The 15,658-nt window shown below is 37.7% G+C and overlaps 1 protein-coding gene across 10 annotated transcripts in view; it reads right to left on the reverse strand.

Annotated features, from left to right (window-relative positions):
- Window positions 1-15,658, reverse strand: part of CADPS2 (calcium dependent secretion activator 2) — a 564,312-nt gene that overhangs the window by 79,692 nt on the left and 468,962 nt on the right. For all 10 annotated transcript variants that reach the window (XM_030826808.1, XM_030826805.1, XM_030826801.1 and 7 more), the window contains one exon: window positions 9,691-9,847. In XM_030826808.1, coding sequence (XP_030682668.1) covers window positions 9,691-9,847 — 157 coding nt within the window. The remainder of the gene's footprint in view (window positions 1-9,690; window positions 9,848-15,658) is intronic.

Below are 15,658 nucleotides of genomic sequence, written 5' to 3' on the forward strand. Positions count from 1 at the left end.
TAAAGGGAAATACACAAAGAGGGGGAAAGAAAGGAAAGAGAATATTTGGTTTCCAAAGACAAGCTACAGAAATACACCCTACACTACACTTGTCTATGTAAATGTATGCTCCTTCCTTAGTTGTCCATATGGCAGCTTGCATTCCACTCCTATCAGACACTGTCAAAAGCCCCTCTTAATATGTAGCCTGAGGCATCACAGTAAGTGCTTCTATCTTCTCCATATGGTTCAATAAGGATAGGTTATGATTTGGGGCTGTCACCTGTCCAAATGAAGGCTTTACAAAGCACCCATTACAACAGTTCATTGGAAGAGGCAAGTTCTTAATGCGGCCTCATCCGAGAGCACTTCTGACACCATACTCAAGTATGAGGGAGTGAAAAGGGTTGCTCAGAATGAGTCTCAAAAAGTGATTACCACCTGAGGGGAAAGCCAGCACCTGTTTTTCAGATAAAAAAATAATTTTTTCCCCAAAAGATTCCATGTTTCCAAATATCACCTTGTTAGAAAATAATGAGGCATTAATGACATCGAGCCCTATGGTACAATTAGAAATGGCAAAAAGAAAACAAATGGCTTAAATATAAGCTAAACTCAGGATGCAATATGCCCAATTATTTTGAAAATCCCCGATAATAAACTAGTGTTATTTTCATATGAAAAAGTCTTACATTTACAAAAGTACTTGTCATAGGCTTTTAGTAGTAAGATTTCAACAGAGAATTTAAATTTAAACTATGATCCAATTAATAACAATTACTGAGACAATAATCACTGAGTAAAATAAAGAATAAGCAAATAAAAGAATTCATATATTGTTTTTAGGGTAAAAATATGCTGCTGACTCTTGAACCCATATAATCCAATTTTATAGTGCTCATCCTCTTCCAATTAGCCAGCTTTAGTGGATTACTAGAAAGAATGATTTTTCTCCTCAAACTTCTAATTAGGCATTTCAGAAGGAAATGGGTAATTCATGACCAGCAAAACAAACAGACAATACAAACCACAATAAAATCAACAGACTTTACCATGAAACAATTATTTAAGAGACTACAAATTATATCAACCCTGAGCAATGCAAGCACAGTGGACTAAGAAAATTAATAAATCGCTCTCCATGTTGACAAATGCATACAATGAAGACCCCCATCACAGAAACAGAAAATATGAGTATGGGCTTCAGGAGAAAAGCCAGGAGAACTGCCATCTAGAACAGCATTATGTAAAAGGAAAACACTCTTCTCTCTCTCTCCTCGCCCCCCACCCCCACCCCCACCCCTTCCTCCCTCCCTGAGATTTAGGAATAGCACCCATCTAAGAATCTGGCACATTAAGTAGGCACTCAACAAATGTCTGATTATTGAATAAATATCAATAAAGATCTACCTCCTAAGGGAAACTCCAAGAGCATCCCATTTAAGTAGACTAGGAAACACACTGGATTCTATTGTCCTTTTAATAAAAAATTTGATAAGTAATTTTATATTTGGTGATATTAATGTATACATTAACTAGTATAATAACCCCTAAAACCATACCCAGCTCTTTCTTTTCCCTTGGGGTACTTGCTCATATATATTCATACACATATACATCTATCTAGGGAGAGAAAGTGACAGGAAGTGATAGAACACAGCTGTTAAAATGTTTCTTACTTTTTGGGCATCAAATCCAAATTTAAAACTGTATTGAAAAAATTTCATAGAATGGTACACATAATTTGAGTTATACTTCTACAATCTACTGCATCAAGTTATTTGTGTATATATGTGCATATCCTCTACTAGATTTTATGTTTTTCAAGGGGAGGAATCATTTCTTATTTATCCATGTATTTGCAAGGGGCCTAGGATTTGTAAATTGTGGGCATTAGGCACTTGTTTCTTGTGAAACTAATTCAGAAAAGCTTAATTAACCGAAGTTTATAAGGCAAAGATAAGTAAAGAAGTCTTATGGTCCAGCAGTCCTTAAGCTGTTTTTTTAATGCAATTACGTAATATTAAAGGCAAATAGAAAAGCCTGTAATTTTACTCAAGCTATGCATAGCCTTCTAATCTTTGACTTAATGTCCCACAATACTTGCCCCATCAATGGGAACGATTGAGTACAGCTATATCACGATTGATAACTCTCTCAAGGGTGGGTTTCTTGATGCCCATGGTTTTCAGAAGTTACAGGTGTTCCTGTTAATCTGTTACATAAAACACACTGGCATTTTAGAATAGGTGATTATCTTTAAGCCACTAAACCCTATGAAAATATAAAAAGCAGATTAAAATTTTTAAAAAGTCTACAAGTAGCAAAGAAACTAGAGCAGGCAGGGCGTGGTGGCCCACGCCTGTAATCCCAGCACTTTGGGAGGCCGAGGCGGGTGGATCACTTGAGGTCAGGAGTTTGAGACAAGCTGGACCAACGTGGAGAAACCCCGTCTCTACTAAAAACACAAAAATTAGCTGGGTGGGGTGGCGCATGCCTGTAATCCCAGCTACGTGGGAGGCTGAGGCAGGAGAATTGCTTGAATCCAGGAGGCAGAGGTTGTGGGGAGCCAAGATCACACCATTGCACTCCAGCCTGGGAAATAAGAGCGAAACTCCATCTCAAAAAACAAAACAAAAACAAAAACAAAAACAAAACTAAACAAAAAAAGAAATTAGAACAGTACTGTGGAATTCAACTGAGGGGAAAAAGGTAGTGACTCCTTGCTTTTATATTTCCTTTACCATACTGGTCAGTAAAACAAATTCTGACACACCATTTTGAATCCAATCAACTCTGGGGATTAGAGTTAAATACATTCTCACATCTTGGCCCTTATTTCACCATTTGTAAAGTGCATACTTATAAAACTAAGCTGGCACACACAGCTTTGTTGTAATCTAGATGTTATACCCTTTCTGCATTGTCCCTGGTTTATGTATATCCAGATACATCTATAAACACCAATTCGTGAATTTCAGATGAACAGCTCATTTAAGCACTTGAAAGAGAATAACACGCAGGTGTCAGCCTTCCATATTTCAAAGCTTGACGATTAACCTAATATACAATATGGTGACCTAACAGTCCTTCATTTGAAAGAAATCTGAAAAATAATCTCTGATACAGCCTAAGTGTGAGAATAACCCAGCGGGATTTCCACCTCTTCATTTCTTAATGAGTTTTTTGATAATGAGAGGTGACTTTGCCAGTCACTCTGGGCTCTATTATGGCTAATTTGACTCCACTTCACTCTCCTTGTTAATTATTAACACTAGCCTTTTTATCCTCATGAGACCACATTCCAATTTTTCCTTTTTCGATTTTTATGAGCCCATCTTTATGAAGGTGAAAGTCTTCGAGAATAGGTTTTCACTTAGTGTAGAGCAGGAACATTTATTATTCGTTTAGACAGAGACGCTGTGACATTGATTATATAAGCACGGGTGTTCTTTGGGATGACTTTAATGTGCTAGCAATGTGAAAAGGCTGTTAATTAAAGAAGCAGCACCGTGGTATTTTTCAGCTGGGAACCAGTTCCCAATAGAATGGTCATTTGCCACTTGCTAGCATATCCACAGATTAAAAGGTGACTAGCTCCAAGGGTTTGCCTTTCAGTAGTGCTGAAAGAAATGATTTGTGCCATTTGCAGATGGCTTTCATTTGTCAGAAGTGGTCACTTGCCTTATCTATTATTGACAGAACAACTATGGAAATAGCATGCAAGGGTAGAATCTATTTGTACTAGCTTTATAGTCACTCAGTATCATTGAACCATCATGCTAATTACTTCATTATGAAAACATTTATCTTCCCTCAATTTTAATACATCTCTCTTTCAAAATTGTTTCCTTAGATACCATTTAAACTGATCGTCCATTAAATTACCTCTTTAGCAGGGGAGTAGATTGGGGTAGATGAAGGCAGGGTAGAGAGCTAAGTGAGAACTTGGTCTATTTTGGCCAGAAATGGAGGCTGACTTTGTTTTCATCATCAGTCTTGCTCTGGGAATCAGTGAGTGAGTCTGTGAGGGGTGGGAGACTGGGGACAGTTGCTAAAATTGTGGTGCAGCTGGTGCTCTTCCCTTGAGGAAAACCGCATTTCATCTCCAAGGGTTCTCCACATTTCATCTCCAAGGGTTCTCCAAGCTATGACTTTCCCTAATCACGGCTAACTGTAAGGAAAGGCACACACCCCAGACAGATGTCTTTTATTTTTCTCCTTAAAATAGAAACCGAATTTGCCATCTTGAACCTTCCCTCACTAATTAGTTCAGTCCCTAGAAGTCTTGTCACAGATGATTCCTAACATACATGCTGAGACCACACATACCTTTATCTGATCCTTTCTGTACTCTTTAACCAACTCCTTTCCTCTGCCCCCCACAATGCCCTTATATTTTCTCATTAAAAAATAAAAGTTCGAGGACTCTCTTGTCTTCCCTAAAAAGATTATATTCTTTTATAAATGCCCACAGAATCTGCTTTTTATACAGTGAAATGAGACTGAACTGCAGACCCAGTACTCAGGCTCTGACTCATCTCTGTCCTTAACTCCCTGCTGTCAAGACCCCGCCCGAGTTCCTGCCTCTAGGCATTAGGTTTCCACAGCTAGAAAATGAAGTTTTGTTTAAGATCCCTTCCATACTCCAAAAGATAAAAAACTATTTTTAAACACCGAAGCATACAAATTTTAATATAAGGAAGATAAGAAACCAATTAGGATGTCTGAATTATTCATGAACCACCCCCCAACTCAGCTATAAAGTTTTCAAGCCACTAATAAAGTACAAATTCTAACTAATATCTCCATTAGTTTGAGAGGTCTTAGTAATTTTAAATTTTGGGAAAGCAAACATAAATATGCAACATTATTAGTAATAAATGACACTGTTTAAAAACCTAAATATAATTAGCAGCCTATTTTGTGTAATGCACACACACACACAGACTGATGCCGATGTAAGCAAGCACTGTTTTTCAACAAATTAACTCCCTTCCTAATATTGGACATTCAGAGCTCTCTGTCCTATTACCTTTGGCTAGTTAAAGTTGTAATTATTTGGAATTTAGACAATAACTCTAATTGGGTCAACATGGTAAAAACTGTAACGCCATGGCCACAACGTAAGAATTTCTTTTTCTTTCAAGGTGTACTAAAATAATAGAAGTTCAATATTTTCCCATAGTTTTCCAAAAGGACAATTTGGGGGCAGCTGCAGGTTGACATTAAACATTTGAATTGAATTCACTAAATAACTCAGTATCTAAGGAATGTAATAAAACAAACACACAATTATTAACAATGGTCTTCAGTATCACCAAGGGTGATATTAATAGCTAGAAGAATTATGTTTTATCAACTACTCAGTGGTCTTGATTTTGGATGGAAACTTGTGAGTTTGGGATAAAAGTCACCGAATTTTATTTCAGTTCCCCAGATCACACCACACTCTCAGTACCAAAAGGAAAGTATGACACTGGGGAACTTTTCTGTTTACCTTTCTACATGGAGGAGCTGTTTTTCTCAGAAATAACTGGGGTTTTCTAAAATCTGCAAATCACCATAAAATAAAAGCCAAGACCTGGACTTACCCTCAAAACTGAGTGCTCAAAAGAGATGAGTACTAAATGCTTCTCTATTTTGACTGAGTACAGTACAACAAAATAGCACAAGATGATATGTAGTTAATGTATAGAAATAGTTAAATCAGGAGAGAAATATAAAACATATTTAATATGTGAATTAAATATTTGTAAATATGATTGAAAATTACATTTTATAGTTATAATTATGAAAATTATGTAGTTTTAATTTATTACCCTACAAATTTACATTTGCATTGAAAAAACTCTTCTTAAAAATAAATATGAAAAAATATTAATTCATTGGAATTAATGATATTCCATTCATTGTAGATAAGTAATTCATTGTAGATAAGTAATTCCATTCATTGTAGATGAATGAATATGCCATTGTAGATGAAAGGAATATCATCAAAAAATATTAATTCATTGTAGTAGTTCTCCAACAAAACTTCCAAGAAATCCACAACATATTTTGTTTTCTCTATAAAATAAATTACAATATTTTGAATAAGTTAAAATATTCATCATCTTACCTAATTGCTTGATGGTGAACATTAATAATGCCTTTTTTATTATACTTTAAGTTTTAGGGTACACGTGCACAACGTGCAGGTTAGTAACATATGTATACATGTGCCATGTTGGTGTGCTGCACCCATTAACTCGTCATTTAACATCAGTTGTATCTCCTAATATTATCCCTCCCCCCTCCCCCCACCCCACAACAGGCCCCAGTGTATGATGTTCCCCTTCCTGTGTCCATGAGTTCTCATTGTTCAATTCCCACCTATGAGTGAGAACATGTGGTGTTTGTTTTTTTGTCCTTGCAACAGTTTGCTGAGAATGATGGTTTCCAGCTTCAACCATGTACTCATCATTTTTTATGGCTGCATAGTATTCCATGGTGTATATGTGCCACATTTTCTTAAACCAGTCTATCATTGTTGGACATCTGGGTTGGTTCCAAGTCTTTGCTATTGTGAATAGTGCTGCAATAAACATACGTGTGCATGTGTCTTTATAGCAGCATGATTTCTAATCCTTTGGGCATATACCCAGTAATGGGATTGCTTGGTCAAATGGCATTTCTAGTTCTAGATCCCTGAGGAATCGCCACACTGACTTCTGCAATGGTTGAACTAGCTTACAGTCCCACCAACAGTGGAAAAGTGTTCCTATTTCTCCACATCCTCTCCAGCACCTGTTGTTTCCTGACTTTTTAATGATCACCATTCTAACTGGTGTGAAATGGTATCTCTTTGTGGTTTTGATTTGCATTTCTCTGATGAATAATGCCTCATTTTAAAATAACTCCCAACATACATCTAAGTATGTTTGATTCCTGAGTTTTCATTCAAATAGAGAAAACAGTATTAAAAAATATCTTACATGTGGCCGGGCACGGTGGCTCATGCCTGTAATCCCAGCACTTTGGGAAGCCAAGGTGGGGGGATCATGAGGTCAGGAGATCGAGACCATCCCTGGCTAGCACAGTGAAACCCCGTCTCTACTAAAAAAACAAAAAAATTAGCCGGGGGGTGCGGTGGCGGGCGCCTGTGAAGGCAGAGCTTGCGGTGAGCCGAGATCGCATCATTGCACTCCAGCCTGGGCAACAGAGTGAGACTGCATCTCAAAACAAAACAAAACAAAACAAAACAAAACAAACAAAAGTCTCAAAAACAAAAAACAAAAAAACAGAACAAAACAAAAATACCCTACTTACTTATTCTCATTTAGGGGACTTAATGCCTAATATATATACTTACTGTTGGCAGCAGGTTTACTGTTATACATTTGTCTTAAGATAATATTAAAAACCTGACTGTAATTTCATAGCAGACAATGAATGATGATAGAAGATTGGGAAAGGAAGACAGTCATTCCACGTTGGCTAGCTGGCAGGAAGGAACCAAACTGGAACTTAAAAACTGGCTGAGGGCCAGGTGCAGTGGCTCACACGTGTAATCCCAGCACTTCGGGAGGCTGAGACAGGTGATCACTTGAGGTCAGGATTTTGAGACCAGCCTGGCCAACAAGGTGGAACCCCGTCTCTACTAAAAATATAAAACTTAGCTGGGCATGGTGGTGCTCACCTGTAATCCCAGCTACTTGAGAGGCTGAGGCATGAGAATCACTTGAACTAGGGAGGCCACTGGAAGTGCCACTGGGAGTGTCACTGCACTCCAGCCTGGGTGATGGAGCAAGCTCTGTCTCAAACAAAACAAAATAAAATAAAACAAAACAAAAAACCTGGCTTAGGATAATTTGCAGAATGAATGATTCACATATGGATAATTGCATGTGGGCTTATTAACAACCACTGAGAGCAGGCCTTATGGCTGAATCTAAGGTAGGAATTGTAAGCTTATAATAGCATCTTTGGAAATGAAATGAAATTGGATAGGAGAATGAATAAGACTAACAAAATCTATAGTATTTATTTATCATCTATTATATGTGAGTTATCATCTTATTTAATGCTCATTGACAATGACACTGTTGGTGCTATTATTTTCCTTCTTTTATAGATATAGCACCTAGAGTTTGGAGAGGTTAAGCTATTGTCTAAGGTCAAGTAGTAAGTGACAGAGAGATGTGAATCTGTCTAGCACCAAAGCTCATGTTGTTAATTACTCTAACATGATGCCTCTCTTACTAGAAAAGAGGTTTTTAACCTGGTGCCCTAAATTTAGGATGTCCATGGAAAGTACAATATTACAAACGATTTCATATCTATGTGATTTCCCCCCACCAGTTTTATCACAGACTCAAAGGGGTGAACAACCAAAGGAAGTTAAGAAAGACTAGACTAGAGCCATGAACAAAACCAATAACGATTTTTTCTTTAAACAAAGACAACTATAAAAACATGAATTTAGGTTTACAACCAGAAAGATATAGCAGTGGCCTTCTGGGAAGAGAGCAGCAAAAACATGTGCAGTTTTAACATATAAAACATTCTAAATAAAGTATAATAAAAAAAGTTCCAAATGTATTAACAGTGTGAAGAAGTTCCTTGGAGAGTAAGAGCAGACTTGGGCTGCAGGAAGACAGGGAAGAAGGAAGGAAGGCACCTCTCATTTGGGTCTGGGTTATTCAGGTCACATGGTGAGCACTGTGTTCTTCTGAGCACCACATTCCAGAAGAACACTGAGAAATGGAGTGAGGTCTATTCAGGGTAAGGTGATGAGAATGGCAATGGGCATGAAAACCCTATCGTAAGACAGGGTTGTTTTATATGGGAATAAAGAGTGGCAGAAGAAAATACATGACAGAAGACAACTGTTGCATTGATCAAAGAGAATGGGTCAGAACCAGAGGTTAGGAGGAGGCAGAGTTCACCTTGGTGCATCACGACAAGAATTTTATTCAGTAGGGAATTAGTGACCCCATGGTCACTTCAAGTGCTGAAACAAAGGTTGTCAGTGGTAACCAAACTTGAGACTACATGAAACTAAGAAAAGCATCACAGGAAAGGCCTAGGAATCCGTATGTTAAAATCTTGATAAAAAACAAAGTTTGTTTTGTTTGCTAGAAGACCATCTACCAGAATAACTGTAAAATTTATTATTAAATTGAGAATAAAAGTATCAATAGAGAGCTTTTACATTCTCCTTAATTTCTAAATGTTGAATGAGCAAGTCATACCACGTAGCAATATCTGCCTATCATCTGTACAAATGAACCAAGTCTCAGGCCAGCAATATTACCGCAATGGACTTAAGTAGGAGCCTTAACATAACATGATTTCTACAATAATGAATTATTAAGGTGTCTTTCAGAGATGTAAATGTTCTTCAAGTACTTTAGAAATGCCAGCCTTTGAAGATTTTCAGATTCATAAGGTACAACAAAGTTCATAAAGATGGGTGCCTAGGTCATCAGACCTCAGTGAAGGCAGGAGGATGGGAATGAGAGGACCTTCAGAGCCCAGTGGAGTGTGGGAGTGTCCCCGGGCTCCCTTAGTCCCTGGCCTGACATAATCGGGCAGGCTGAGCAAACCTAAACGTTACCCATGCGAACTCTTGTCAGGCCGGTGCTAGGGTACAGTAAAAATACATTCACATTCAACATTCTCCCACCCCTCCCCATTTCACATACTAAAGAAAATGCAAATGCTCACTGTCATTTCGGAGGAAATTATTAAGCAGTTGGAAAAGAGGAAAACTATCCCAGGAGTCTTGTGGTTGAGCCTCTAGTGCAGTGTCCATATCCACTGTAAATAAAGCCCAAAATTTCTCTGCATGTTCAGCCAATAAATCAGGCCACCAGGCAAATGCCTATGAAAAGATAAAAACATAAAGGAGGGAAGTAGATTACTTTTTAGAAACATGCACAAGTACTGTGCCAGTTGAAAATATTTTATAAGATGTCTTAGTTTCACAAACAGGTACGATAAACAAAATATGATGTTTTTTAACCTGAGAAAAATTTTATAGGTACACATTAAAATCGTACATTTGGAACTGATGAATGAAATAGAAAATAGAATTAAAATGTACAAGGACATTTATTCCTTTATAAAAGAAATACATGATTAGTTTACAACATATAGAACATATATAAAACAAAAAAGAAAAATTATTTGTATCTCATAATTTAAACATATCTATTCTGAATTTTTTGGTGTATTTACTTCCAATATTTCTTTTTTTTCTGTGAGTAGAAACATTAAAACATTTGGTATTACACTTCATAATATTTTCCTGTGATTTCACTTTTAATATAATAGCGTAATCTTCTACTATAAGGATATACTGTTATTTTTTACCGATTACCTTATTAAAATGGCTGTTTTCAATTTTTTGCTATTCTCAATGATAGCATAGTAAATATTTTTACATAAATATCTTTGACTACAGTACTGATTATTTCCTTAGGATAAACTTCTAATAATTACTGGATTAATGGGTATGCATTTTAGAGTCTTCACACATTGCAAATTGCTCTTTATGAAAAGTGTTTGCTGACATCCTTTCTCCATTCAGCAGCCAGTCATCATTTATTTTTTTGAGACAGGGCCTCACTCTGTCGATTGGGCTGGAGTGCAGTGGGTTGATCTTGGCTCACTGCAACCTCTGCCTCCCAGGTTCAAGCAATTCTCATGCCTCAGCCTCCCAAGTAGCTGGGACCACAGATGTATGCCACCATGCCCAGCTAATGTTTTTGTATTTTTAGGAGAAACAGGGTTTCGCTATGTTAGCCAGGCTGGTCTCCAACTCCTGGCCTCAAGTGATCTGCCAGCCTTGGCCTCCCAGGGTGCTGAGATTACTGGTGTAAACTACAGCACCTGGCTCCAAATATGAATTGGATTATAACAGGAAGATACAAACCACAAAAAAGGGGATTGCAAAATTTTGACACACTATTTTCTTAAGAACTTTTCATGTTTATAAAAATTTCATGTTTCACATTTATAGTAAATATGGCCTTAAAATAATATATATAAAATAATAATCAGTAACTAAAAAGATTGCCATGTAATTAATTAGCAGATGGTAAAGGCTGACTTAAAGAAGAACAGTGTAGTATAAATACTGGATTTGAGAGTTGGGGACATTTTAATGCCTGGCTCAATGCTGTGACCAATATATGAATGTGAAAACTGGTTGGGAATGGTATGCATGATGAAAATTGGGCATACTGTTTTTTGCATATATTACCTTTGAATATTTTTTGGTTAAATATGTGATAAAATGGGTATATGACATAACGTAAAAACACACAAAAAGTATATATCATTTCATTACACAGATCTTGCACCTATCTTTTGTAGCTATAGTGGTGACAAAGAAAAGAAGAACCTGAGATTCCCAACTCTGAGTAGAGCAGCACAGAAAAATGCAGCCCTGCAAAGAGACATTTTCAAAATCTCACTTCCAGTTCACAGCCAATATCTTTGCAAAAGGTTAAAATTAAGGAAATAACAGTCACGTTAGTTCAGGTTGTTTCAGGACTCTGAGAAAAATTCCTAAAGGTCTTCTTAAAGTTAACTTGGAAGACAGAGCCAGGATGAGGAATGAAATAAAATGGAATACACTTTTTTTTTTTTCACACAAAAGAATCTTGCCAATAGCAGGTTGGCAAGATTTTGCCATCAACTGGAAAATTTCATTGTTTTGCAGAAGTATATATTTATATCTCAAGTTGTACTCCTGATGATGCTATTCTTAATAAATGTAAACCAATCTGTGATGAATGCTTCTTCTCCTAATGATGACTAGAGAACGCTTTAAGCAATCACTGTCCTTGAAAATGAAAGCAACAGTTGCAGTTACCTTGAGAATACAGGGTCTTGTCTACCACCTGTCCCCTTCTCTTTCTTGCCATCCCACCCTGGGTTGGTAGGAAGATGAGGGGCTGTATAATTCCCTCCCTAGGGTATTACTTCCTGTGGGGTGGCTGAGGTTCAACAGCATCAGGGTCTCCACCAGGGAGGAGAAAACCTCCCTCAGAAATGCATCCATCTACAGGGTACTAAACAGAAGTCATGATTATCCGAGTTAAAGTTCTTTTGGCTTTAATGCTAAGCCACTAATTAGTGTAAATGAGATGGCAGAGGCAGAAGGCAATGTTTAATTTGCTTAAGAGGGAAATAAAAAACACACCTTGATTTTAAGTCCTTCAGCTTAAAAAATTTCCTACCAGCAGGGTGCGGTGGCTCACAAGTGTAATCCCAGCACTTTGGGCGGCCGAGGAGGGCGGATTACCTGAGGTCAGGAGTTCGAGACCAGCCTGGCCAACATGGGGAAACACCGTCTCTACTAAAAATACAAAAATTAGCTGGGCATGGTGGAGTGCACCTGTAATCCCAGCTACTCAGGAGGCTGAGATAGGAGAATCGCTTGAACCCAGGAGGCGAAGGTTGCAGTGAGCCAAGATCACGCCACTGCACTCCAGCCTGGGTGACAGGGCGAGACACTGTCTTCAAAAAAAAAAAAAAAACAAAAAAACCCCCAAAAATAACAAACTTATACAGGATTAATAATACAAATAAGCAATACAAATATGTGGCAAGCTGATAATACTTGAAAAGCCTTTTTTTTTTTTTTTGTAGTAAATGTAGTTTACAACAGCGTTAGGTAAAAAATGAACCCTGAACCGAGAAGCAGAGTACTGAGATTTTGAGCTTAGTGACGATACTTGAGTGATAACCGTCAAATCAGTTCACTGGGTGGATTTCCATTTATTTATCTGCAAATAGGCAATAACAATACTTGCCCTAACCTCTCCCACTGTTGCTGTGAAAATCAAATAAATATAAAAGTTTATTGCTGTACAAATGTAATAATTGACTACCGCAATCAGTAATTACAAGTATGTGTTAACTACCGCAATCAGTAATTACAAATATGTGTTGAAATTCATATAAATCTTATGTGAGTTTATGTGTTTTAAAAATAATGTCCAACAGGAATTAAATGGTGTTTATGTGCCAAGTACTATTCTAAAGGTTTTATAAACATCATCTTACTTAATCCCCCAAACAATTATTTCAGGTAGATTGTACAATTATCCTTACTTTATAGGTCAGCAAACAGAGATTAAATAACTTGCCCAAAGTCATACAGTTGGTAGATAACAAAGCAATGATTGAATCTAAGTCAGCTGGAGCCTACAGACCAAGTTCTTACACATATAGTGTCTTCTTAAGGGAGGCATATAGCACATTGCCTGTCTATCATCTCTCTCTCTCTCCATCCATCCGTCTACCATCAGCAGATCAGACCACTGTTAGTATCTTTTAATTTATGGCCTGATTTCTTTATATCTTTTCTAATTTTTATTAAAACCTGAGGCCTTTGATTACCTTTTTTTTTTTTTTTTTTTTTTTTTTTTTTGAGGTGGAGTCTTGCTCTGTCACTCAGGCTGGAGTGCAGTGGCACAATCTCGGCTCACTGCAACCTCTGTCTCCCACGTTCAAGTGATTCTAATGTCTCAGCCTCCCAAGTATCTGGGATTACAGGTGCCCACCACCATGCCCAGCTAATTTTGTATTTTTAGTAGAGATGGGGTTTCGCTATGTTCACCAGGCTGGTCTTGAACTCCTGACTTCAGGTGATCCACCCACCTCAGCCTCCCAAAGTGCTGGGATTACAGGTGTGAGCCACCGCACCTGGCCTTGATTACTTTTGCCCTCAAAATATAATAAAAATTTATAATTTAAAACAAAAAAGGAGGATGGCTGCCTAAATGAGCAAAAACAGTGAGTCTGACTTTGAAATACATTTTGTGCCTATTTATTCCCCAAGACAAGATTAGTTTGCAATTCTGTACCTTGTCGATAATCCTAAAGGTTCTGGAGACAATCCAGTATCTATAGTCTCCCCTGCCCCTGCCACACACATACACACATACTCACATACACAGCGACATGATTCTGAGGGCCATATTCTAAAAATATTTAAGTTCTCTTGAGGGACAGACAGAATGAACAGGTGACACCTATTGTCTAACTAATCATAAGTTTTTTACAACTCCTGTGATTCACTGATAATCAGGTTCATAAACATAGATATAGCAATAACCAAGTGAGATGATGAGCTGAAAATGCTCCAAAACATATGAGAATGTAAAGTATTATCCTCATTTATATATATTATAAATCTGTAAATAATGAACAAACATTTTTGGTAGAGCACTCATGCTCATGCAATTGGTTTTGAGAGTCACTGCTGAAATGAGAATTCTACTTCTATACCTGAGCCATATGCAAGCTACTTGATGGTCATCCTCTTCCAAGATGAGGGACACTTGTTGGTCCAGAGGCTAATATAACTTTAAATTTAAACCCATCCTAAAAAAGGTTTATCTCACTGACTATCCAGATATCAACAATGTGTAATTGAGGTCATTTCAACTGTTGAGACTATTGTAATCTAGTTAGTCGACAGGAAATTGATTTTGTTCATGGTCAATTCTTTTGTATAACCACACTTTAGTATATTCCTTAGGCACGCATGCCAGTTAGCGAGGAATAAGGATACACACAAACAAAAATAAATTTAAAAAATCAAATGTCCTTTCCCTTTACATTAGAATCCAACCAGAAGCATAATTTGGTTCAGATACTGATGTTTAGGGGAATGCACATATGCACAAATACGTGTGTTCACACTGAACTCCCACTGTCCAGGCTCTTGTTGAAGCAGCCCTGCAAATGAATCAACCATTTGCAGTGAACTGAGAGCTGTCTGCATTGCAAATACCAAATTACTGCCAAACAACCTTCTTGCCCACGGTGGAATGGATTTGGTAGATGACATCGTATTTAAAAGATTTTAAGGATCTTAAGTCAATATTTTGCTGTAATAATAAGCAACCAAGTAACGACTTGAGTTGTGCTCATATTTTTCATGATCCCTCCCTCTCAGCCCTTCTCCTGATATTCTCAGCACTCCATCCATCCCTCTTAGGCAGAGTCCTTGGATATATACCACAGTACAAGGAAAGAAGAGAATGACAGAATGGAAAGGGACATAACCAGGTTTGCATTGTGATCACCACGGTATGCATCTACATCCCTGTTATGATGCTGCGGTTCAAATCTGTCAGCAGAACTAAGGCAGGACAATCACTCCTGCCATTCTACTTAAATTGCAAAACAGAAATGTGGTTTATTGGAAAATGTCCAGGTCTGGAGCCTGTTCTGAGTCTTCACCCAATCGCTCACTAGCTGTGCACCTGTGGCGAGTTGCTCAATTTTCCTGGGTCTGTTTTCTTATCAGTAAAATGGTGTGTGTGGAGGGGGCATACTGGTGAGGGACTATGGCTTTTTCAGCAGGCATTTGACACCTCCTAGCTCTGTCAAAGCAAGTGGCTTTTAGATGGAGAGTTGTCAGATCAGTTTGCCTAAAATACCTGGTCAGAGATGGTCTGGTCACTGAAATGTGGAGGCAGCCTTAAAGATTTTCTGGAAAGGAACTTAAACTATCTTTCTAAGGAGAAAACACCGGAATTCTGCAGAAAAGCCTGAGAAGAGAGGTTGAGAGGCCTTCAAAGAGAAGGGAAAACTGCCTGATAAGTTACTGTCAAAGATCTGAAGGACATGAAACCTGCTTAACTGAGAAATTGTTGAAGGATAGAAACAA

This window comes from Nomascus leucogenys, chromosome 13 (genome assembly GCF_006542625.1).
Source record: "Nomascus leucogenys isolate Asia chromosome 13, Asia_NLE_v1, whole genome shotgun sequence".
Lineage (NCBI taxonomy): Eukaryota > Metazoa > Chordata > Mammalia > Primates > Hylobatidae > Nomascus > Nomascus leucogenys.